Source organism: Herpailurus yagouaroundi, unplaced genomic scaffold, assembly GCF_014898765.1.
Source record: "Herpailurus yagouaroundi ecotype Mexico unplaced genomic scaffold, PumYag 141, whole genome shotgun sequence".
Classification (NCBI taxonomy): Eukaryota; Metazoa; Chordata; class Mammalia; order Carnivora; family Felidae; genus Herpailurus; species Herpailurus yagouaroundi.
This window is the reverse complement of record NW_024412396.1, coordinates 51,389,868-51,414,721: the sequence shown is the minus strand read 5'-3', so window position 1 is coordinate 51,414,721 and position 24,854 is coordinate 51,389,868. Positions and strand designations below refer to the sequence as shown.

Here is a 24,854-nt window from a genome sequence, read left to right as displayed (position 1 = left end):
GAAGAGCAATTTTGAATCACTGTTTATCCTCTCCACACCCACACACCCATCCACACCCAGAGGAATCTCTGATAATGAAGAATTTAGTTTTTAAGGATGGAAGGTCTAGTTACATAGCTAACTCAGCCTTCTAAGGAGACAAAATAACTCAAAGCCTGCCTTTTTTTTTTTTTTTTTTTAATTGTAGTTGTCTCATTATCAAGAGCACTTGAACATTCAGGACCCCGAGAAACGAAAAGAATTTCTTAAGACCTGCATTGGGTAAGTATGGGGGAGAAATGTTTTTAAGCATAAATCTTAGAGAAGCGAAGAGACTAAGGAGTGGATAGGTAGTTGAAGGGAAAGCCTAATAGTGGGTCATATAAGCATCATTAAAGATGGTCTCATTCAGTGAAGTGATTCCAAAATTAATTCCCCAGTAGAGTTTTCACTGATGGGTAGTAAATTGAGAAAAATAAAGGCAATAAAAAGAGGATTTTTTCTATCGCTAAATTTATTTTATTTGAAGACTGCCTTTTATTCTGGAATTATTTTTTCCTTCCTCTCCTTCCTTTTTTTGGTGACAAAATGCATTGGAATTTTTTTAAATGACCTCATATATTAAAAAGTCGGCAACACTTTACCTTCCATATTATTTTCAGTGTTACTGGTCCTTGAGACCCCAAAGCACAAGAACCACTGATTCAGCCTAGGTATTTATCCAGGATGTAAGTCCCTGTAAAAACCAGTCCCACATATTATTCTTCCAGTGATGAGCACTCACTGCTCTTGGAAGTAGCTTATTTTATTGTTGAATAACCTTCATTATCGTAAAATGCTTTGTTATCTTGGACTGAAACTTGCTTCCCTCTATCTTTCAAGACAGGTATAGGGTCTTCCCGGTAGGCCTTACTCCAGGTTCAGTATTCATGGTTGCTTTAGTCCCTAATGGGATGTGAGTGCCCAGTTTCACATTTAGAAATTTGTCTTTGTCTGTGCAATCCTTAATTTGAACATTATCAAATACTGAGCTATGTCATAGTGGCCTCTGGTGAACCAAGAGAAAAGTTGGAATAGTGAAGGAACTGAAACCTATTGCTGTCTCTCTTTATCTCTTGCAAAAATTGGCTGTGGCTCATGCTTCTCTGGGATAGTGTAATTGAGTTTCAGAATTCTTCCAGGAGTGAGTGGAGTATGGGACTAAGACAGCACTTTCTAAAGGAGAGATCTGTGAACCGGAAGCTTAAAATCTGGCTTCTATTCCTGGCCTTACCTCTTGACTTACCATGTATGACTTTTAGGCAAGACGCTGTTTGTCTCTTAACATTTTCACATGTAAGATGAAAGGTGGGGACCCTTGATCAAGTTTGTGTAGATCTGTGAGATCTTTATCAATCTATAAACGTACCACCATGCCTTGTAATTTAATTGTACCTTATTTCTCTGCAGTAAGAAACCACAGCACTTCACTGGGTTGTGGGTGATAGGCAGTTGGCTAAGCTCACTCACTCAGTATCTCATTTGTCACCAGCTCCCACAGTGAGAGGATTCTAACTAATTCCTCAGCCAAACTACTGATGACTACATACATCTTGTGGACTTTGAGGATCCTTCCTTCCTTTTTTTTTTTTTTTTAAAGATTTTATTTTTCTTCAAGTAATCTCTCCACCCAACATGGAGCTTGAACTCATAACCCTGAGATTAATAAGAGTCTCACGCTCTACCAACTGAGCCAGCCAGGTGCTGATCAGGATCCCTCCTGAAGTGGCAAAACCTTAAATACAAAATCCTAGTCAAAGGTCTATTCTGTTTTCTGCTTTCTCTCTCTCTGCCTTTCAGGGATGGTCTAAAGGTGCATTGGGATCAGATTTGTGAAGCGCTGTGAGCCTCTTGTGCTTAGAGTGGTGTTTTGGTTTAGTTGGGTTTGTTTCTTGTTTTAGTAGAAAAAGAGGCGCTAACCTTCTGGCTCTCTACCAGTTTGCCATTTTCAGCAGAAGATTCTGCACATATTCAAGACCATTACACCCTCCTGGAACGTCAGATCATTATTGAGGTTAGACTCCTTATCTCTACATTTTCTGCTTCAATGCCAGTGCTCAGTGTCATTCAGCACCTAGGAGACTTCTGTGCTCTGTCATATATGTCATTTCCTGTTACACTCTGCGAGAGCCTTTCATTTCCTCTTTACGTGATCGCCCTTTTCCCTCCATTGTTCTCAGGCATCCTTTTCCTTCTCACTTGCTCTTAACCTGGAAGTATTTTCTCTTCCTCCTAGAACTCCCATTTCATCCTTACTTCTCCAGTCTTCCTCCATTCAACATGGCTCTGTCATCATTTTATGGTTTTTAAACTCCCTTGGGATATCCTGGGCAGTTTCTTTTTCTCATCTTTGCCTCTTTCCTAGGATAGGAAACACAACTGCTGTAGTATTTAATGTTTTTTTCCTACCTCTACTCTGTGGACATTGTTGTTTTTTTTTTTTTTTCACTTGTTTCACTCCACCACAGGCAAACGATCGGCATCTAGAATCAGCAGGACAGACTGAGATCTTCCGGAAGCACCCCCGCAAAGCTTCTATCCTCAACATGCCATTAGTGACCACGCTTTTCTACTCCTGCTTCTACCATTACACGGAGGCTGAGGTATAGGCAAAATGTGAAAGAAAGACCGCATACACTCGCACTGCACAAGAGGAATATACTTTGAAGCCAGTTATTTCCTTGTGCTCTTAACAATGGGTGTGTATAGTTTTTGGAAGTCCACCTGGAAGCTTTCCTGGCCCTCAGAAAGGATAAGGAACAATGGATAAGGAACTTCATGTTATTTGACTTTCTATGCTCAGAAGGGGTGGGCCAAGTGGGAAAAAGAGGTTTGTAAGGGCTTGTGTGGCTTCCGGTGAGCTGGCATGCTAGCATAGCACATTCTGTCTCACCAGTGCTGGTCCCACAGCAGTCCCTGTTCAAAGGTCCATAATTTCAAATGGATTTGCATGGTACAGAGAAGAGCAGCAGGGTGTTAAGTATTTGTGAGTACTCTAAAAAATTTTGTTTTTTGAAGAGATTTGAGTTTAATGGTAGTAGGTGGGAATGATCATAATAGTCACAAGATTAACATTAAAATTGGGAAATATATGTATTAATCCAGTTTCAGTCAGCCAAGTTGTGATATCCTATTAGACCTGGTGGAGTTTTTCTCTTAAATTATTTTCTGTGTTTAAATGGCTACAGAGTGAAACGTAGTAAAAAGAAAATGTTAGATTAGGTGGTATTTGAGAAAGTCAATAACACTAAAATTCCTTCTCTACTTTCATCCTAGGGGACGTTCAGCAGTCCAGTCAACCTGAAGAAGACATTTAAGGTAGATATAAATTGGTCACTGTTGGGTAAGATAGTATCAAGATAACTATGTGGAGTGGATATTGCTTTGTAACCCTGCACAAGAAGTCCCTTAATATTCACAGTTAAAGGTGGAAAGGACTGAGTTTGTGGAAGTGAAGAAAGACTGCAACCGAATGGCTTACGGTGGTGCTGGGGCTTGGGAGTGAGGAGGTTCTTGATGACTTGAGAGATTTGTGCATTTTAAGGGGCAGAATCAACCCCAGGGGATATTTTTGCCTGTCTTTTCTAGAATTCTCCCTGGTGCATTTCTACTTACCCTTAATTCCTCTGGTCTCTGTTTTTTAGATCCCAGATAAACAGTATGTGCTGACGGCCCTGGCTGCTCGTGCCAAGCTTCGGGCCTGGCATGATGTAGATGCCCTCTTTACCACAAAGGTGGGTGCCCTGGAATTGTGTGGTGCTGCTGGGGCCTCGGAGTTACCGTCTTGTGACCTCATGCCTCATGGGAATCTCGAGTTCTAGTTACTGGTTTACATTTTTCCTCCAACCTTTTATTTGTCAAACTGAAGGAAAAATTGAAAGAATAGTATGATAAACACAAATAGTCTTTACTTATTTCACTAGTTTATTAACATTTTGCCATATCTACTTTCTCTTTTTTTGCTGAACCATTTAAAAGTGAGTTGCAGACATCGTGACACTTTTCCCTTGAATACTTAAGCATTTATTTCGTTTATAACCACAATATTATCAATTTCAGGGTATTTAATGTTAATATATTTTTAAAATTTATTTATTTTGAGAGAGGGGGAGGCAAAACGCAAGTGGGGGAGGGTCATAGAAAGAGAGGGAGAGAGAGAATTCCAAGCAGGCTCTGACAGGGGGCTTGATCACATGAACTGTGAGATCATGACCTGAGCTGAAATCAAGAGTTGTATGCTTAACTGACTGAGCCACCCAGGCCCTTAACATTAATATAATATCATATGTATAGTCTATATTCAAATTGACTCTTTAAAACTTTATGTTTTTGTGTTTGCTGTCAGGATCCAATCAAGGATCTTACATTACTTTGGTTGTCTCTATTTGTTTATATTTTAAATATCCTTTTTTCTACTATAGGTTTGGGAATTTTCTGTTTCTTCCCTTTATTAGGTGGTTCTTACTTGTTTTTTTGTTTTTAAGATTTTATTTTTAAGTAATCTTCACACCCAGCCTGGGGCTCAGACTCACAACCCCTGAGATCAAGAGTAGCATGCTTCACCAACTGAGCCAGCCAGCCTCCCCGCTGTATATATGCGTACACACACACACACACACACACACACACACACACACACACATATGAGAGCATATAAACCTCCCATCCATCCACACTCCCTACCGTGTTATTCTAGTCTGACCATAAAATGAATGGTTACAAGGTGTGTTGAGTCTTTCTTGTCTAGCTACTGCTGCCTCATCTTCCCTTTTCAGAACTGGCTGGGCTACACCAAGAAGAGAGCGCCCATTGGCTTCCATCGAGTTGTAGAAATTTTGCACAAGAATAGTGCCCCTGTCCAGGTAATGGCCTTCTAAAGAGAGTTGGGATCCTCTAGGAGACCTAACTTTTAGCCTCTTACTGGTCAATGATGGGAGACTTGATCTGCTCTGGTCTTATCTTAAAGCCAATATAGTAGCTGCAGTGGATCTTGATATAGAAAAGGTCAGGTAGGAAAGTTGTCCTCTGCCCTTTAGAAGGAATCCCAGACTGCCCCCCTCTGAGGAGCATCTACTGTGTTTAGTCCGTGTGGAGCACTGACATATTACTCAAATGATACAAAAGGAGAGCTCAGTGACAAAGGACATCAAGTAGCACTGAGCACAGCACCGGATCAGATCTAGAACACACCTGTTGCTGGCATGGATGTCTAATTATAGGGTAAGGCAGAGTGTGCTCTTCCTGTCTCTCCTGGGCCAGCATGGAAGTACCGCATAGAGTCTACCTCACTCCCTATTGCAGAACTAGTCTTATGGTTGATGGTGGGAATTGTAGACATCAGATATGGAACTCATGCCTTCCTCAGGATTTTTTTTTGTGTAGCTTTTAGAACTCTTTGTTTTATGAGTCTGGGAGTCATTAATCAGAAGTACCTCTTCCTATAGATATTACAAGAGTATGTTAATCTGGTGGAAGATGCGGACACAAAGTTGAACTTAGCCACCAAATTCAAGTGCCATGATGTCGTCATTGATGTGAGTCCCTAAGAAAGGAGAAGCCTGAGTTAGACCCTCAGTGGAGAGTGGGGGATTATGATCTTCTCTGTCTAGATCCTATGGTACTTCTTTCAATTTTGGCTTTAACAGACAAGATGATCTGGCAAGAGTTAGTTTGGAGACCTGTTCTCCTGTATTATTTTCCCAGCCCTTTGACCTCTCTTTTTTTATAAATTTGTTGCATTCAGAGAATTCATAGAACTGAATCCAGCCACATGAGCTCTTCAGTAAGAAATTCTGTAGGTGCCTGACCCCACTGTCCTCCCACTGTAGCCTCTCAGTCTCTCCTTGAACCTTGGCCCAGTGTTGGGAGTGGCAGGAAGAAAAAGGCCCTTGTAGAGAAGGCTCATTGGAAGTTTTATTGCTGTGTGTTGGTACAGACTTGCCGGGACCTGAAGGATCGTCAGCAGTTGCTAGCATACAGGAGCAAAGTGGATAAAGGATCTGCAGAGGAGGAGAAGATTGATGCCATTCTGAATAGCTCGGTAAGCAGCTACAGTTTACCTCCTGCAGGCAGTCTCAGGAGATGATCCCCAAAGTAGCATCAAGTATATATTCCCAAGGCCAAGATGGGGTCACAGTTAGCTGAGCATCATAGATATAAGAATCTGTGAGCCTAAGGGTCTGAAGCGCTGCTTTGAAAGGCAGAAATTACTCCTGAGATGTGGGATGATCCAGGGGTAATCTGGGGACCTTGGGCAGAGATTTCACATAGTACCTTGATAATTGTTAAACACATCAGGTAGGAGGTACATGCCCAGGGACAATGGGAATGACTGCTGCAGACGCAGAATATCCAGATGGTAGTTTTCTGGGGCCAGGTGTGATCTACTGGTTGGAAGTAAGTGGCTAACACAGCTTTTAGCTATTTGGGCAACACAACTGACTCATCTCTCATAGCATGAAATTACTGAGCTTTTTGTTAACATAGAGCTTAGCTCCCTGTTAGATATTTGGGAGCCTACCATGGAGTCATCTAAAGCTAGTGAATCTTGGTCCTGAGGAGGGCAGAGCCAGAATAAATGCCCTAAATCAGGCTTGTAAGATACAGAATGGGTATTTAATTCATCTCTGAATAAGCAAACTCCCCTACATATTAGAAAAGCATTTTTCAACTTCCCCCTCCATTCTCCTTATTCTTACTTCACCTAGCTGTGAGCCTTGTTTTATTGTATTCCCCTGCCTGTCTGTAGGGGTCAGTGGAAACTGATCATTGTTTGTTCTTTTCCACAGCAAATTCGATGGAAGAATTAAGTGGCATTAGCTACCCTGAAACCTGCCTCATTTCTTCCTTTCCTGCCTATAGTAGAGAGTGCTCTTTGTTGGGAGAATTACAGTATCACATCGCTTTGGACCCATCATCAACAAGCAATGTCTGCTACTTTTAGGACAGAAACCAGCGTCTGGGCACAGACAGCTTCAGACTGATCTTCTGTCCAAGAATCATCATCTAAGGGCCAAGATCTAAAGCTCTGACTCATGAGAAAGATTCTCTCCACCTGGTGCTCAAGTGAAGGTGGGAATAATTTCTAGATTGGGCCCATATTGGGCAAGATCTCTCTTGGTCTGGGAAAATGACTGCTCTAGAAAAGAAGTCTCCTAGACTAAGAGGTCAGGGATCATAGGATGGCCACTCCATCCCTCTCAGCTAATTATGACCCTGGATTTGGTGCTGGACATTGGCAGTTCTGCTCTGAATGAAGTCAGAATAGAACCAAAATGGCTCTCTCTCAAGGGACCTCAGGAAGGGGTGCCAGTATAGCCAGGAGCTGTTGGAGGTGCCCTCACACCAGACTGCACAGAGTCCTCCACATAATGACAGAGAGTGCCCAGACGTCGTGTTTCTTCAGCCAGTGTCCTTCTGCTGCCCCAGTCTAGCCTCTGTTCGAGACTTGTGGTTCCTCTTTCACCTGCACACCAAGATGGCCTTGTGTGGGAGATAAGGACATCCCTGTTATCTACTTCTGTTTCCTCTACTTCTCCCACCCCAGACCCGTAACTTTATATGGAGCTAAGATTCAGCAGTGCTGGAGAGCTCTTCCTTTATGCACAAATCTCATTATTTCACTAGGAGCTTTCAGAAGGTCCACCAGGGCTAAACTCAGCAGCATTTCAGACAGTTAGGATATTAATTAAGATGGAGGTTTTAGTTTCACACTTGGTTTTCAAGAGGGTATTCTGGAGTGCTAGCCTCCTGCTCTGTACCAATAGAAGCCTCTCTTCTCTATAACTGAATTGGGTTTCCCCGACATGCCTAGACTCCTAATAAAGCTATTTCTTCCTTGGTGCCTTCTCTTTTCCCTCCCAATTGTTTTGTGCAGAACAATGAAATAATTGCCTTGTCTCTTGGGACCACTACAAACCTGCCTCAGTGACCGCATTCAGTAGTCTGTCAACACACGTCAGGTCATGGAGTAACAGTGCTTATGGCAAAGTACAGCCATGTGGTTAACAGAGCACTGTACCTGGAAACAAAAGACCTGGCCTCTTGTCCCAGCTCTGCTGCTGACAAGCTGTGTGATGTTGGGTGAATCCCTTTCTCTCTGGACTCACTATCTTAACCTGTCATAGGGGGGCATGTTTCTCTTGGAACTTGTAGAAGTCTATGCTCCTGTGACTGTGCGGAGCAGGTGAAGGGGTAGAAAGAAGAGATGTTGTATAGAGGCACAGAGCATGCTTAAATGCATGTGGTTCTCAACTGGGAGAATTTGGGCCCCAGGAGACTGTCCAAATCTGGAGAAGCTTTGTTGCTACAACAAAACTGGTGAATGCTACTGGCATCAAGTGGGTAGAAGCAAGGGATGCTGCTAAATATCCTACCATGTAGGACAGCCCCCGCCAACGAAGAATTATCCTGCCCAGAATGTCAGTAATGCAAATGCTGACAAACCCTGCTTTCGGGGGATTAGACTCTATCTCTTGCTCCTCCACTTTGAGATCCCCTTTGCAATTCCAGGTAACCTCATAGTTCCTTCCCTAACCATCTGTCTTGCTGTTCAAGAAACAGGATTTGCTAAATTGTGCTCAAGTTATTTGCCGATAACAAACCGCATTAACCTTATTAACTAGTATATCAGGGTTCATTTAGAGAAGCAGAATGTCTAGGAGCATATAGTCTGTCTATATGTGGGATTCATTACAGGGATCTGACTTTACTCAAGTATGGCCATTGGTTAAACAGGCTCTAGAAGGTTGTCTTCGTATCTGGTGGTAGAGGTGGATGTCCATAGGGCAGGCATTGGGGAAGGGAAGATGAATAAAATGTGAGGGAAAGCAAGGACAACATGGAGGCCATGAGGCTGGACAGGAACCTGTGTCAGCTGTCACCGCCTCCAATGTTGAGGATGTGGGTGTCCTGCAGGCAAAACTAGCTGGTGGTCTTTGTCACGAAACTGAACACAAACCTGGCCCAGGAGTGTGAGAAGCTGTAAGAGGATCCAGGGGAAAGTGTAGTGATCATGGGTCCAGCTGCTGCTCCGCATCAACACAGTCGCCAGCAAAGTACCTGCCCAGGCCTTGTAAGCAAGCAACACAAGCTGGCTGCTGCTTCAGCCTTCCAGATCCTGTGCAAAAGTCTTGTGGCACACCCTAACTGGAAACATTGAGGGAAGGGAATTCTGGGAAATGTAGTTCAGCTTCGCCAAACTTGACATGTTACCAAGCCACAACCACTGGATCCACATTTTTGAGGATGTATTAGTGAAGGATGGGCCTAGGATCCACGCCTGTACAGGTTAACCAGTGCTGAGTGGGGAGGTTTTGAACTTGTCTTTCCTTTGGAACAATAAATATCACTTGCAACATTAGGATGACCTACTCGCTGTTTTGATCAAAGGAAGTATTTCTCAGACTTGATGAGAATTTCCATACTCTTCACTTCAAGTGCTGAGATTGTGAGTGACATAGGAGCCCTTCTATGCAAAGGATTAGAGAAGCCAGCCACGACAGGTCACATATTGTATGGCTCTAGTCACATGAAATAGCGAAAAAAGGTAACTCCACAGAGACAAAAAGATTTGCGGTGCCAGGGGCTGAGGAGGGTGGCGAGCAAGTGGGGGGTAACTGCTTAATGGGTACAGGGTTTCCTTTCACTGGGAGGATAAAAATATTTTAGAACTAGAGGTTCCAGAGCATGTACAACACTGCAAATGTACTGAATTGTTCACTTCCAAATGGCTGTGTTATGTGAGTTTTACCTCAATTTCTTTTAATTTAAAAAGTAGATTTGAGGGGTGCCTGGCTGGCTCAGTCCATGCAGCATGAGACTTTTGATCATGAGTTCGAGTCCCACGTTGGGTATAGAGATTACTTTTTAAAAAGTGGATTAGAGAATTGAATAGTTTTGATTTCTGGTCTCAATTTTGCCATTGCTATAAAATAGAGTTCTGAATATCACTGATTGTTTTCCCACCGTTACTGAAGTATAATTGACAAATAAAAATTGTATATGTTCAAGGTATACAGCATGATGATTTGCTATATATATTGTGAAATGATTACCAGAGTCCAGTTAATTAACACATCTGTCATCTCATATAGTTCCCTTTTGTGTGTGTGGTGAGAACATTTAAGATCTATTCTTAGCAAATTTCAAGTATATAATCTAGTATAATTAACTATAGTCACTATGGGGTACATTATATCCCAAGAATTTACTTGTCTTATTCTTCAGTAGCTTGAATACAAAAAGAAGAGGTATGAAAAATAACACCTTGAGTAGTGCTGGGATCTGTATGATATTCCAGTCTGGGAAAAATCTAGATGTCCAGAACCTTCTGTTAGGAAAGGGAGGATCCCATACTGCCCTGGTGTAGTGCTCCTAGGAGAAGCAAAAAGAATTCCTGTCCTCATGAGGCAAGTCCAGAAAACCTCTGGGTGGGGCTGGCCCCTTTAAGGCTCAGAGACTGAAGTAATCTGGTAGCTAAGGAGTCATAATGACAACTTTCTTGGGTAATTCTCTCTAGAAATGTAGTTCTTACTCTCCACGACCAGAAGTACCTAGGAGTAAAGCCACCTTCTCCTCATTTTGGTTGGTGAGAGAGATATGTAAATGGGCTTACATATCTCTGGCTTCATTTTCTAAAACTCTAGATGTCCTTGGCCTAGAAAAGAGACCATGTTAAATTTGGGCCCTTTCCTATTCTGTGGGGAACACAGAGTTGAGTGAAAGGGAAGAATTCCTTTGAAGTGGTGTGTACATGTTCAGTCCTATTTCTAAAATCTTGGAGGGAATAGAAGGGACAAGGCCCTGGCCCACAACCACCTGTGAAACCCACTGCTAAAGTAAATGCATCTGCTGAAAAACGTGGCTGTGTAGCCTATGTAGATGACCATCACTTTGGATTTTTGTTCAGGTTTTTCATGAATCCAGATATTCCTGCTCCGCGAGCAGTCAGAGCTTAGGAATCCTCCAGGACTCACGCTGCAAGTACAGAATCTGAGAGGAGAGAGGTGCTGAAGCCCACCATCACAAGAGCTTGTGACTGGGGCACACACCTTCCTGCGTAGACTCCCTTGTCTTCTAAGAGAGGGAGCCAAACTGATTGGTATCTATCACTGCAGGAGATGGTGGCTTGGAAATGGACTTGCTTGAGGACCTTGAATCCCTGCAGTTTGAGTATGGGATTCAAGAGGAAGACTGCAGCTGGCTGTATTTGCAGGGCCGTTCTCGAGGGCTGGTGATCAAGGCCTGTGCCCATGCAACTTTCTTCTGCAAGCTACTGTGTAATTTGAGGTAAGCTAGGTCTCCAAGGTCAGGCAGATGGAGAAGAATCCCACTGCAGAGAATCCAAACGACTTAAACTTTTTATATTGGAGGATAGACTTGGCAGGGGGAGTGTCTTCCTACCTTTTCCAACCCACAGTCAATCACTCCTGGTCTGAAAGCACCAGGAAATGCATACCAGAATCCCTTGGCTGTGGTTACATAACAAAGCATGGCTTGTGATTACCTTTTGGTGGGTAGATTGGTTAAATGATCATCAGTTCATTCATTCATCCATTCATCCCTCATTGGGACCACCAACTTGGCTTCTACAGCTACCACATCTAGCTATTCTCTGGCTATTGGCCGAAAATTTGGGGGCTAAGCTAATAGTGGAATTCTCCCTAACAGGAAAACCACCTGAAACTTTGGGGGTCCTTTTGGCCAGGTTACTTACATGAATACAGTATTCCAGAAATACTCTCAGTCTAGTCCTGACCTCTCGTGTCTTTGTACAACGCGGCTTCAGACACTTAAACAAGAAGTGTATGAGAGCGAGGTACTTAAGACAAGACTCCTGGATTCTATAACTCTAGGTTACTCCTTAACATTGGTAGCTCCCCTGCCACCAGACTACTTTCTCAGAAATTAGATCAACTCCTAGATGGTGGGACCAGATCTAAATTGAGCATGTTACAGATACAGCAGAAACTCAAAGAGGTAGTCTGCTTAATGAGTTTGCTGATTGGTTGACTGATAAGAATACATAAACCTTTTGGTTGCATCCCAGATGAGTGGTGAGAAATCAAAATATGAAACTTCCGGAGGCATTTTCTATTTGGGAGGATTGGACACAGAGGAAATGCTTTCCTTTCAACTTAGAAAACTTAAATAGAATGTGGCTTATGATGTATATATGGAAACTCCAGAGCTTAAGACCAATTTTTACAGAAATATAGAACAAATATAAGATAGTATAACAACAGAAAACAATGCCTTGTATATTCAGAGGTTAGACTTTGTTCACCTTGGGCCAAGGAAACACATCCAGAACCAGTAAGTGAGCCTCTGGAAAGAGTGGCCTCAAACCCTTGGTCCTCAGTTTCTCAGGTCTGTTTTCCCTTATACACCACTTTTATAAATCATGTTTGAAAAAAGCTAAGTTATCTGGTTCCCCAGATCTATGCAAAAGCGAAATAGCAAACTAGAAAGAGTAGGCGTAGGGTGAGAAAAGGTATGCTTATCATGATGTCAACGAAAATTGACAGCTGTCTGCATAGGAAACAGTGAAGGAACTGGCCCACAGTGTTCCAGGATGATGTATAAACAGTTGGCTGTTCACAGTGATAGTCCTGAGTCAAACAGTTCAATATTCAGATCTTGTGTCTAAGGCAGGGAAATGCACAGTGCATGTAACAACAACAACAACAACAACAACAACAACAACAACAACAAATGTTCATTTAAAAATGTTTTAAACAAGTTTCAGTCCCTTGAAGGGGTATGCTTTTCTTTCTGGAAAATTCACTCAGGAGAAACATTTCATTCCCTAGCGATACTGGAAAGTGGCACTTGATTGGAATGCCTTATCTCTGGAGTACTAAAGGTGCCACCAGGCTGCCATATGAGGAAGTTAAAGCAGAGAACACCAGAGGTTGACAGTTAAGAGCTACAGGCATATATTCATTTATGTGTCTGTGTGTTCCTTCTCCAGAGAATCATTACGTGAGAAGCACACTTCCAGGTGTCTCTTGACTGGATTGCTTGCTGACACTCCCGATGATGATGATGATGAGTTAAAGGTGGGCATCATTGGAGGTGGCCACCTTGGGAAGCAGCTGGCTCGTGCACTGCTTCAGCTTGTCCCCATCCCTGCTGAGAACCTGAGGATTTCCACTCGCAGGCCAGAGGCCCTGGGTGAGGAGCAGTGTGTGGTAGCTCTTTAGGTGTTGATGAGGCCATTTTGAAGAGGTTCCTTGAAGGAGGAACCCCTGCACGCAACACGCTGAGTTCTCTGCTTGCTAGCCCTGAGAAAAGCTAGGAAGATGTTTGTGTGTGTGTGTGTGTGTGTGTGTGTGTGTGTGTGTGTGTGTGTGTGTGTGTTTTAAAGGTTTTATTTTTAAGTAACTTCTGCACCCAATGTGGGACTTGAACTCACAATCCTGAGATCAAGAGTCTCAAGCTCCACCAACTGACCCAGCCAGGGGCCCATGGAAAGATGGGTTTTAACTTGTTCCTTAAAACAACTTTCTTCTCATGCTTCTGTTTCTCTTCAGATCAAATAAATCTTTTGCTTTTTACTGGAACTAAAAAAAAAGAGGAAAACTTTCTTCTCCCTGTAAATGTTTTATATCCATCTCTCCTCCCTGTGCCCTTGGTGATAAAATAGCTTTCTGAGTCTTTGATACAGAAAAGTTTTCTAAAGAGAGTTCAGATCTTCTCATTGGACCAGTTAGAGTCTGGTGGGTATTAACCAGTTCCAAACATTTGGCCTTGTGTTTTTAAAAATAACAATTACTAAATTTGAAAAAAATGTTTTATAATAATTTTACTTACTAGTCTATGATGATAGAGGTCAGAAGAGTGGTTGCTTCTGGGGAGACTGACAGAGGAGGGACCCAAAGGAACTTTTTGGGGAGATGAAAATGTTCAATATCTTGAGAAAGGTATGAGTTACATGGGTGTATGCATTTGTCAAAAATGATAAGACTAGATACTTCGGATGTGTGTGTGCCCTGTATATAAGTTATACTTCAGTAATAAAAGTATAACATAATTTTATGTATATTATAGGAAATTTAGAATATTCTATAATGAAGTAAATAATAACTATAATCCCCTTACCAGGGTTACCATTTCCTTCCTATATTTCTCTGCTCATATCAGATTATATCAGTAATTGATACTGTACAAAGTTGTTTGCATTCTCCATTTTTCACTTAATTTATCATAAGCATATTCTCCTATTACTTAACATTCTTCAAAATAATGCTTTTAAGGCTATCTAGTATCCCAAAATATGGCTGTATGGTAATTTATGTTGTATTTGGTTGGATTTCCTTGCACATACTTTAAAAAATAAAATTACTAGGTCAGAGAATAAGTACATCTTTATTAAGATATAATTTGTGTATAATTGCACATTTTCAAAGTGTACAGTTTGATGTTTTGACACATCTGTGTTTTGGCACATCTTTGTACACCTGTGAAACCATCAACACAATTAAGGTAATGAACTTATTCATCACTCCCAAAACTTTCCTTGTAATTTCTCTCTCTACCTCCTTGCAGCTCCCCATGAAACCACTGATCTGAATTCTGTCACCATCAATTAGTTTGCATTTTCTAGAATTTTATATAAATGGAATAATACAATTTGTACTTTTACATTCTGACTTCTTTCACTCTGCATAATTATTTTGAGACATACCCATTTGTTTCACATATTGATATTCTTTTTATATCTGAGTAGTACTTCATGGCATGAGTATTCCATAGTTTATCTGTTCAGCTGGTGGTGGACATCCAGGTGTTTCCTGGTTTTAGCTATTATACATAAGGCTACTATGTACATTTGTGTACAGATATTAGTGTGGACAAATGCTTCAATTTTTCATAGGTAAATTCCTGGAAGTGAAATGGCTAGATCGTATGGTACGTTGTTTAGTTTTTTAAAGAAACTTCTAATATAGTTTTTCAAATTGACTTCCAAAAAGGGATGTATGCTTTCACCAGAATTGTGTAAGAACACCCATTTCACTAAAGTGGGTGGTGGGCATTGAGGAGGGCACTTGTTGGGATGAGCACTGGGTGTTGTATGTAAGTCAATTTGACAATAAATGATATTTAAAAAAAAAGAACACCCATTTCACTATACTCTTGTCAGTTCTGGGAATCCTTTTTTTTTTTAATAATCATTTAAATATGACTAAAATTTTTCTTGTTTAATATATTCTTCATTGATCACTAGAAGAACTGAATTTTTTTTTCAGGTTATAAAGGTGATTTATTTATATTTTTTTCAATATATGAAGTTTATTGTCAAATTGGTTTCCATACAACACCCAGTGCTCATCCCAAGAGGTTCCCTCCTCAATACCCATCACCCACCCTCCCCTCCCACCCCCCATCAACCCTCAGTTTGTTCTCAGTTTTGTTTTTTTTTTAATTTTTTTTTCAACGTTTTTTATTTATTTTTGGGACAGAGAGAGAGCGTGAACGGGCGAGGGGCAGAGAGAGAGGGAGACACAGAATCGGAAACAGGCTCCAGGCTCCGAGCCATCAGCCCAGAGCCTGACACGGGGCTTGAACTCACGGACCGCGAGATCATGACCTGGCTGAAGTCGTACGCTTAACCGACTGCGCCACCCAGGCGCCCCAGTTTGTTCTCAGTTTTTAAGAGTCTCTTAATGCTTTGGCTCTCTTCCACTCTAACCTCTTTTTTTTTTTCCTTCCCCTCCCCCATGGGTTTCTGTTAAGTTTCTCAGGATCCACATAAGAGTGAAACCATATGGTATCTGTCTTTCTCTGTATGGCTTATTTCACTTAGCATAACACTCTCCCAGAAGAACTGAATATTTTTTATAGGTTTATTGCTATTTTATCTTTTTTGAGTTCTTTTTGTTCAACTTTTGTGTGGAATGCTGAACATTTTTTTCTAATTTTTTTTCTTATTAGTTTGCAAGCATTCTTTCTGTATTAAAGAAACTTGAAAAAAATCTTACACCCAAGACAAATCTCTTAAATCTTATCAATAGGACTAGTATATGTGATATTTCAATAAGGTACATATATTCCTTGGAAAGCACTATATTTTTTAATAATAAAATTGCAGTTTTTAAAATTAATTAACTAATTAATTTAAGGGCATGAGCAGGGGAGGTGCAGAGAGAGAGAGAGAGAGAGAGAGAGAGAGAGAGAGAGAGAGAGACAATCCCAAACAGGCTCTGCACTACCAGCGCAGAGCTCGATGCCGGGCTCAACCTCATGAACCATGAGATCATGACCTGAGCTGAAATCAAGAGTCAGATGCTGAGCCACCCAGGTGCCCCTGAAATTGTAGTTTTAGAATATCACTGCATGTTGTGTCAGGAAGCAGGAACTCAAAATGCTTAGCATCAGAGTCTGTACACTTTTGAGAGCAAAACATGAAAGAAGAATGGCTGTGCATGTTTTCTTTTTTTATGTTAGAGCATGAGCAGGGGAGGGAGGGAGGGAGGGAGGGAGGGAGAGAGAGAGAGAGAGAGAGAGAGAATCTCAAGCAGGCTCCATGTTCAGCATGGAGCCTGATGCGGAGCTTAATCCCATGACCCTGGCATCATGATCTGAGCTGAAATCAAGAGTCAGACACTCAACTGACTGAGCCACCCAGGTGCCCTTGTGTATATTTTTTAAACTTCCTCTTTGTCCTGTCCATCTTCTAGGTTTACAAGTGCCCAGATAACAATAGCATCACATGTATCATGTACTCTTGGTAGTGAAAATAAAAACTCACCCCTCCAATGTCTATAATATTCTGTTTTCCAATAGCAATTAAAACATGCTGCCTTATGTGAGTTTACATTTTTACTTTTGAAATCCATATTGAAAAAGTACAAATGATTAACTATCAGTGACTGATATACTGAAAATACATGAGCTACCACATTTCTCTCAACATTTAAAAGTATCTTGTTAACAGTCAGTTGTGTCTACTTTACTGAAACCATAAGTATATCTTTCCAGACTCCTCCCAGCCTCTGCCCTATACTCTTCCACTCTCTTAGCCATTCCTACCTGAGAGCTCAAGCCAGTTAGCTGTGTAACTCTAGGCAAGCCAAATGATTTCTTGAAACCTCACTTTCCTCATTTGTAATATAGGAATAATACCAATCTCTGTCTCAGAAGGTCCTTGTGAGGATTCCCTTACAATGTACGTAGAGTACTTTGTACACTATCTGGCATGTGGTAAGCCTTCAGTAAATTAGAGCAAGAAGGCTTCTTCCAGATTTTTTCTTTCTCAAAAATAAACAAACAAACCTGAAAAATTCTAGCATTAGGTCTAAAAGAAGATAAGGATGAATTGTAATCTCAAGCACTGTTGCAGTGGTGCTAGCTGCTTTGATAATGGGGTTAGGGCATTACCTGTGTCTTCTAGAAGATGTGAGGGGAATTCTTTGATTTATGTGTCGACAGGACTTGAGATGAAGTAATTGTCATCCTCTCCCCATAGTTGATGTTTAGCTCAAACTCATTTGTACTATGATCTTTCTTTCTTCCTTTATCCCTCCCAGATGAGTTCCAGAAACTGGGAATCCAGTGCTTTTACCATAACCCTTATCTGGTGAACTGGGCCAACTTGATATTCCTCTGCTGCCTGCCATCTCAGCTGCCTACTATCTGTCTGGAAATTCAAGCCCGCCTAGAAAAAGGTTGCATTGTGTACAGCTTCGCAGCTGCTATCCCAATAGCCAGGTATCCTGTTAGGGAGAGCACGGAACTGGCAGAACCATATCCCCTCATATCTGGCTTCTACCCCCCACCTCCACCCTGGCCCCCTACCTCATGGAGTTGGTCATTCCCGGTAATAAGGTAGAAGCAGCTTCTCCTGCCACACCCAGCCAGCCTTTCTAATTGTGTCTTCCCCACTTTTCCACAAACAGCACTTGTGGGTGGAACATTTTCTTTGATGTGCAAATGTTTAGAACTGCAATGGCGCATTGCTTCCCACTACTTGAGGCTGACTAGCGTTCCCCTTGTGCATTAATGGGAAGGGAAACCACCAGTGACCAACATGAAAAATGATTCACAGCATGTGTCAAATAATATTTTTGTGCCCCTATTGTCTAGCCTGGTGTTTGGCATGAGACAACATTCACTAAGTGTTAGTGGTTGAAAGAGTCCAACTAATAAGCAGTGCCCTCAGTGCTGCCTCCACCCATGTTTGCCCCTGAGCGGTGTTGTGCAGGGGAGGATGTTGTTGGGGTTGGATATGATCCAATGCAATGGATCCTGTGGTGGTTTATGATAGTCCTGGCCCAGCACTCCATGTCTTGGGGGATTTCCTTTCAGGTTGAAACTCCTGCTGAACCACACCAATATCTTGCGGCCTCAGTATCAGTGTGTTGAAGATTTTGTCAACATCTGGGGGGCCAATAAGGAGATCACAGCTGCTCTCCAAGATCCTGCGACCCTTCAGGCTACCTGCCCCTACAGTTCTGCTGGTAAAGGCTTGCTGTGTGTTTGGCACTCTTTTGAAAGTTACTTCCTCTCGGCCTGGTACTATTTTATAATCCCTGTGTGTGTGTGTGTGTGTGTGTGTGTCTGTCTGTCTGTCTTGGGTTATGTGTGTAGGGGGAGTACAAGCTGGATACATTCTCAGCTGTTTAGTTTTGAATGGGAACAGCTTTGGTAACAAAAAGCAGCCTCCATTAAGGAAAGCAGACAAGTCTGAGTATTTGGACCTGTTAAGGCTGAGCCAGAAACAGCCAGAGGGGAGAGCCTATTTAAACAGGAGGATGTGCTGTCTGGCATTAAATGGCATTTCCCTGCTCTAATCTTGCATTTTTCCTTAGTTTCTTCTCCTTATTGGGAGGATCATTCTAGAGATTTCTAGAGATGCTTTTGCCATTAGCAACGTCTACATTAGTCATACCTGTCCTCCTGTGGTGGGGTTGATACATGATTTGTTATAAAGGGCACAATCAGGGCTCTTGGCCCAGAAAGAGGAGTGTTTGCTTATCTTGAGGTTCATATGACCCACCTGTCTTGGAAAAAAGGTGACTGTTCTTTGTCCTGTGTTCCCGGCAAACCTTTTTGGTGGTGCTGACTGGTATTTCCCTTCCCATTAATGTGTAGGGGGAATAATCCTCAATATCAAGTGGTTGGAGGGAGTGTTCTACGCCATCCTAAACATCTGCACCGCAAAGGACATGCCCCACTTACAAGTGCTGCAACATCTGAATGAACTGTTCCTCTCTGTGCACTTTGAAGACTGTGAGAAGGATGGAGCATCTTGCCCCAAATTTCAATTAGGTGATTTTGTCAACCAAGTCTATACCAAGAACCTATCTCAGAAAAGGTAAGGCATCAGACAGCTGGCTATTCTAATTTCTCCCACACATCTTAGCAGATGCTTTTTCCTTTCACGTGATCTTTAAAATTTTATAAAAATAATACATTCTTGTGAAAAATCCAACTAGTGGAAGAGCGAAAGCTCTCCTTTGCTCCTCAAATACCGTTTCATAGACTTTACCTCCAGTGAGTTTTATATTTTTGTCTTTTAATCTATGTATTTACAAACATTTATATTATCATGGTATTATAATGTGTATGCGTATCTATATCTGTACATTTTTGAAACATGGGGACTATATATGCTGATTTTTCATTTACTATGTTGTGGATGCCATTCTACGTCAGTACAATCATATCTACTCTATTTATAAACAATGCATAGGGATCCATTGGGCATTTCATTGAATTTATTCATCTTATTTATTCTTGATGGTAATGTAGTTTCTCCCTGCCTCAAAATCTGAATAAGGGTCTGCATATGAACATTTTTATACATAGCTTGCACACTTGTACCAATATTTCTGCTGGATGAATATCTAGAATATTCTAGAAGAATATTTCTGGGTTAGAGGGTATATACATTTTATGTTTGATAGGTATTCCCAAATTGCTTATCAAAAACGTGGTGCTTAGAGCACCTGGGTGGCTCAGTCGGTTAAGTGTCTGACTCTTGATTTTGACTCAGGTCATGATCTTAAGGTTGTTGGGATTGAGCCCCATGTTGGGCTCTGCACTGACAGCGTGGAGGCTGCTTAGGATTCTCTCTCTGTCCTTCCCCTACTCGCATGCCTGCACGCACACACTGTATCTCTCTCTAAATAAATAAACTTAAAAAAAAATTCTTTAAAAAATGTGGTGCTTATTTACATTTCCACCAGTGTGTATGAGTGTGCCATTTCTCCATAGCTTGATAGCTATAAGAATCAACCTTTTTAATCTTTGATAATCTAATAGGGAAAAACTGTTGCCCTTATTACCAGTGACTTCCATGCCACTAAATTCATTTGGCAATTTTTTTTAAGTATTTTTTTAAACATTTATTTATTTTGAGAGAGAGAGAGAGAGAGAGAGCAAGCAGGGGAGGGGCAGAGAGGGAGAGGGAGACACAGAATCCGAAGCGGGGTCCAGGCTCTGAGCTGTCAGCACAGAGCCTGATGTGGGGCTCCAACCCATGAACTGTGAGATCATGACCTGAGCTGAAGTCAGAAGCTTAACCGACTGAGCCACCCAGGTGCCCGAACAATTTATTTATTATTATTTTTTTTAACATTTATTTATTTTTGAGAGACAGAGAGAAGCAGAGCATGAGTCGGGGAGGGGGAGAGAGAGAGAGAGATACAGAATCTGAAGCAGGCTCCAGGCTCTGAGCCGTTTGTTAGCACAGAGCCCGACATAGGGCTCAAACTCACGAACTGCAAGACCATGACCTGAGCTGAAGTCGGACGCTCAACCGACTGAGCCACCCAGGTGCCCCTCATTTGGCAATTTTTAATCCTCCTCTTCCTTGACTATTGAACCTGGAACTCTTGAATCCTTCTTGAAGCAATCTCTTTTCTTGGCTTTCATGATACCCTTAGGTTCTTCTCATTTTCTTCCTGTCTCTCTAGCCCCTCCTTTGCCAGCTCCTCTTTTGCCTCATCTTTATGTCTGGGAGTTTTCAGGGCTCTGTCCTAGGCCTTCTTTATTGCCATTCTACACTTTGTTCATGGGTGATCATTTCCAGTTCAGGGACTTAGGTTGCCATCTTTGCACTGACAGCAAATGACTCTTTCTCTAGCCTAGAGTCAACTCTCTACCCAAGTTAAGTTTGTAGTCACCATCTCCCCTCAAACTCAACATGTCCAGAAGCATACCTGCTCTCATACCTGCTCTGCTGGTGTTTCTTACCTAATTACATGCTCTTTTGCCAAGTTGTTTAAACAGAAGCCTGGAAGTAATCCTTGATTGTCTCCCATCTCTCGAATTCTAATTAATCACCAAAGGCCAGTGAAGCACTTCTAGTTTGGGGATTTCCCTTCACCCTTAGCCTGGGATTCCTTTCTCTCTCTTACATTGTATCTCTTTTTCCTGGATCCCTCTTCCTCTGGTATGGTTTACTCTTTCATAGTGGTGGATCATATCTTCTTTCGGTAGCTTCTTTTGAAAACAATGTAATTATAGAGACTGTGTCTGAAAATGTTTTTATTCTAACCTAATATTTTTTTTATTTTTTTATTATTTTTTTTTTATTTAAAAAAAATTTTTTTTCAACGTTTTTTATTTATTTTTGGGACAGAGAGAGACAGAGCATGAACGGGGGAGGGCCAGAAGAGAGGGAGACACAGAATCGGAAACAGGCTCCAGGCTCTGAGCCATCAGCCCAGAGCGTGACGCAGGGCTCGAACTCACAGACCGAGAGATCGTGACCTGGCTGAAGTCGGACGCTTAACCGACTGCGCCACCCAGGCGCCCCTCTAACCTGATATTTTATGAGAACATAGCCAGGTGTAGAATTCTAAGTTAGAAGTAATTTTGCCTCAGAGTTTTAAAGGCATTGCTTCATTGTCTCACAGAGTTGCTGGGTTTTTGTTTTTTTTTTAATTTTTAAATGTTTACTCATTTTTTGAGAGAGAGAGGGAGACAGAGCACGAGTAGGAGAGGGACAGAGAGAGAGATAGAATCTGAAGCAGACTCCAGGCTCTGAGCTGTCAGCACAGAACCTGACAAGGGGCTCAAACTCACGAACTGCGAGATCATGACCTGAGCCGAAGTTGGACGCTCAACTGTCTAAGACACCCAGGTACCCCTATTATTTTCCAAAGTCCTTATGCATTTATTTTTCATGTGAATTTTTAAAAAATGACTTTAAAAATTAGAAAAGTAACAAATGTTTATAGTAAATAGGATATCAACTAAAATGTACCAAACAGAAAGTGAAAGTACCTCCCTTAAATCCCATTTTCAAGAGGTAACTACTCTCAATATTTGCTGTGACAAATGAACTTGAAAATAGGCTATGTTTTTAATGTTAAATTACTGAGTAGGATGTTTTCTCTTGGCTTCTGGCACTATTTATAAAGTTGAAAGATTCCTTCTTAAATGAAGGAGTGGTAGAATATCATCATTTTGTAAACTCTAATGAAATAATCTAGGCAACTATAGGTGAAAAGTTGATGGGGGAGCTTTATAATGAATAGATCAGACTGAATCCATTAATCAGTCTTAACACTGCAGAAAGAGAGACAATGTATTTCTGGATAAAAATAGATACAGATGAAATACTCTTACAAAAAACCCCAGAATTTGATCAAGTATAGATATAAATTCAAGAGACAGGAAAATGTTAAATGACCATGAGATATTATCAGCAAAATCTAGAATATGGGAAATTTTAGAGGATAAACAACCTAATTTCTTCAACAAAAAAACTGCAAGGAAAAAAAAGAGGAAGGGGAACTTATAGATAAAAAAAAAGACTTGAAAGTCCCTATACATGTGTTGATCTATATACCTTAATAAGTTGAAGAGGATATCTTTTTTCTTTTTTTTTTAATTTTTTTTTTTAACGTTTATTTATTTTTGAGACAGAGAGAGACAGAGCATGAATGGGGGAGGGTCAGAGAGAGAGGGAGACACAGAATCGGAAACAGGCTCCAGGCTCTGAGCTGTCAGCACAGAGCCTGACGCGGGGCTCGAACTCACGGATCACGGACCGTGAGATCGTGACCTGAGCTGAAGCCGGTGCTCAACCGACTGAGCCACCCAGGCGCCCCTCTTTTTTTCTTTTAGTGCTTTTTATTAATTTTTAAAAATTTTTTTTTTTCAATGTTTATTTATTTTTGGGACAGAGAGAGACAGAGCATGAATGGGGGAGGGGCAGAGAGAGAGGGAGACACAGAATCGGAAACAGGCTCCAGGCTCTGAGCCATCAGCCCAGAGCCCGACGCGGGGCTCGAACTCATGGAGTGCGAGATCGTGACCTGGCTGAAGTCGGAGGCTTAACCGACTGCGCCACCCAGGCGCCCCTTAGTGCTTTTTATTAATTTTTGATAGAGACAGAGTGTCAGCTGGGGAGGGGCAGAGAGAGAGGGAGACACAGAATCTGAAGCAGGCTTCAGGCTCCAAGCTGTCAGCACAGACCCCGTTCATGAACCCGTGAGATCATGACCTGAGCTGAAGTTGGACGCTTAACAACTGAGCCACCCAGGCACCCCATTTGTTGAAGAAGATATCTTTAAAAAAAATTTTTTTTTTAGTATTTATTTTTGAGACAGAGTGCAGGTGGGGGAGGGGCAGAGAGAGAGAGAGAGAGAGAGAGAGAGAGAGAGAGAGGGAGAGGGAGAGAGAGAAGGAGACACAGAATCCGAAACAGGCTCCAGGCTCTGAGCTGTCAGCACAGAGCCCGAGGCAGGGCTCAAACTCACCGACCATGAGATCATGACCTGAGCCAAAGTAAGCCGCTTAACCGACTGAACCACCCAGGCACCCCTGTTGAAGAGAACAGCTAAAAAGAAATGAGATCTTTTGTATTCCTAATGTCCATGATCCTCTTACATATTCTGTTTCTAAATTCAAGGGAAATATACTGAAAAGAACATCAATGTCATTATTATAATCATTCTTTAATTAATTATGAATTCCTGCACACTTAGAAAAATGTGCATAAGTACAAAAATCATAAGTACAATTAAATCCACATAGTGAATAGTTCTAGCTGAATGTTTAACTATGAATTTTAATTAGTTTGATATAAAAATAAAGTACCTTATTTCCTGTTCTGTTTAACAGCCAAATCAGATGTACTGAACAGATGTTAAAAAGTAACAGTATTTTTTTTTCACTCCAGGCCTTTCCCCTGGTTTGATCTGACTGCTGTGCAACTCAAGGAAACTCCCTTTAGTCAGCAGCTCTCAACCAGTACTGCTCTCCAGGACCACCTTACCCTTCTATACTGTGATTCATTTGGCATCTCCCTAACCAAAAAACAGCAGCCAGTGGTCTCCAGAGGCTCTCCCTCCCAATAAGAGAAGAGACCTCAGGAATCAGGATTCTTTTCCCTTCCACAATGGTTGTACCCTGATTATCACAATTCACATTAGGAATCATGTGATTACATTGTGTTTGCCACATGTTGGGCATTAAGGAATTAGAAAATTATACTGATGTTCTTTAAAATATAGAATAAAACAAGAAGTCTTTTACATCAGTATATTTGGGTATGTCTGGCTTTTGGAAGCAACCAAAAGAAACTATATAACCTGACACACTTAAGTAAGCCGCTTCCCTAGGAAAGCCGTGTTAATATAAATTATTTCACTTCTAAAAGCTAAATTATTAGCTGTTTAGACTATATATTGCAGCTTGTTCTCCTGTAGCAGTGAGTAGCTGACAAACGATACAGCTTGCTTTTCCTACCATTTTGGATAAAGAAGTAAAATGTGTGGTAAACAATCTTAATTGAATTATGACTCATTTCATGCTTATTTCAGCTATATATGACTGTTCTGGAATTATCTTATTTAAAGCTGTTCCCATTTAAACCA

The 24,854-nt window shown here is 41.4% G+C and overlaps 2 protein-coding genes across 5 annotated transcripts in view; both read left to right on the top strand.

Annotated features, from left to right (window-relative positions):
* Positions 1 to 10,032, top strand: part of VIPAS39 (VPS33B interacting protein, apical-basolateral polarity regulator, spe-39 homolog) — a 26,508-nt gene extending 16,476 nt beyond the window's left edge. Inside the window, exons 12-20 of one of the 2 annotated variants that reach the window (XM_040477841.1) lie at positions 188 to 261; positions 1,957 to 2,032; positions 2,487 to 2,621; positions 3,295 to 3,336; positions 3,663 to 3,752; positions 4,794 to 4,880; positions 5,463 to 5,552; positions 5,954 to 6,058; positions 6,807 to 10,032. In XM_040477841.1, coding sequence (XP_040333775.1) covers positions 188 to 261; positions 1,957 to 2,032; positions 2,487 to 2,621; positions 3,295 to 3,336; positions 3,663 to 3,752; positions 4,794 to 4,880; positions 5,463 to 5,552; positions 5,954 to 6,058; positions 6,807 to 6,827 — 720 coding nt within the window. In that variant the 3' untranslated portion in view covers positions 6,828 to 10,032. The remainder of the gene's footprint in view (positions 1 to 187; positions 262 to 1,956; positions 2,033 to 2,486; positions 2,622 to 3,294; positions 3,337 to 3,662; positions 3,753 to 4,793; positions 4,881 to 5,462; positions 5,553 to 5,953; positions 6,059 to 6,806) is intronic. The other variant, XM_040477842.1, reaches the window with a different exon arrangement.
* Positions 6,981 to 24,854, top strand: NOXRED1 (NADP dependent oxidoreductase domain containing 1). Of its 3 annotated transcripts, none has more exons than XM_040477843.1 (7): positions 6,981 to 7,089; positions 11,136 to 11,307; positions 12,992 to 13,194; positions 17,550 to 17,730; positions 18,328 to 18,479; positions 19,114 to 19,336; positions 24,158 to 24,854. In XM_040477843.1, the coding sequence occupies exons 1-7, from the start codon at positions 7,053 to 7,055 to the stop codon at positions 24,333 to 24,335; spliced, it is 1,146 nt and encodes a 381-aa protein (XP_040333777.1). In that variant the 5' UTR covers positions 6,981 to 7,052; the 3' UTR covers positions 24,336 to 24,854. The 3 variants fall into 3 exon arrangements, with proteins under 3 accessions (XP_040333777.1, XP_040333779.1, XP_040333780.1); XM_040477845.1 differs by lacking the exon at positions 6,981 to 7,089 and adding an exon at positions 10,221 to 10,606; XM_040477846.1 differs by lacking the exon at positions 6,981 to 7,089 and adding an exon at positions 10,519 to 10,602.

What these genes read in the sequence shown, in the direction of transcription:
- NOXRED1 (XM_040477843.1), top strand. Translation starts at nt 7,053, where the DNA reads ATGAGAAAGATTCTCTCCACCTGGTGCTCAAGTGAAG. An exon ending in CACCTGGTGCTCAAGTGAAG is followed by an intron (nt 7,090 to 11,135) that starts GTGGGAATAATT and finishes CTATCACTGCAG; the next exon opens with GAGATGGTGGCTTGGAAATG. An exon ending in CTGCCCCTACAGTTCTGCTG is followed by an intron (nt 18,480 to 19,113) that starts GTAAAGGCTTGC and finishes ATTAATGTGTAG; the next exon opens with GGGGAATAATCCTCAATATC.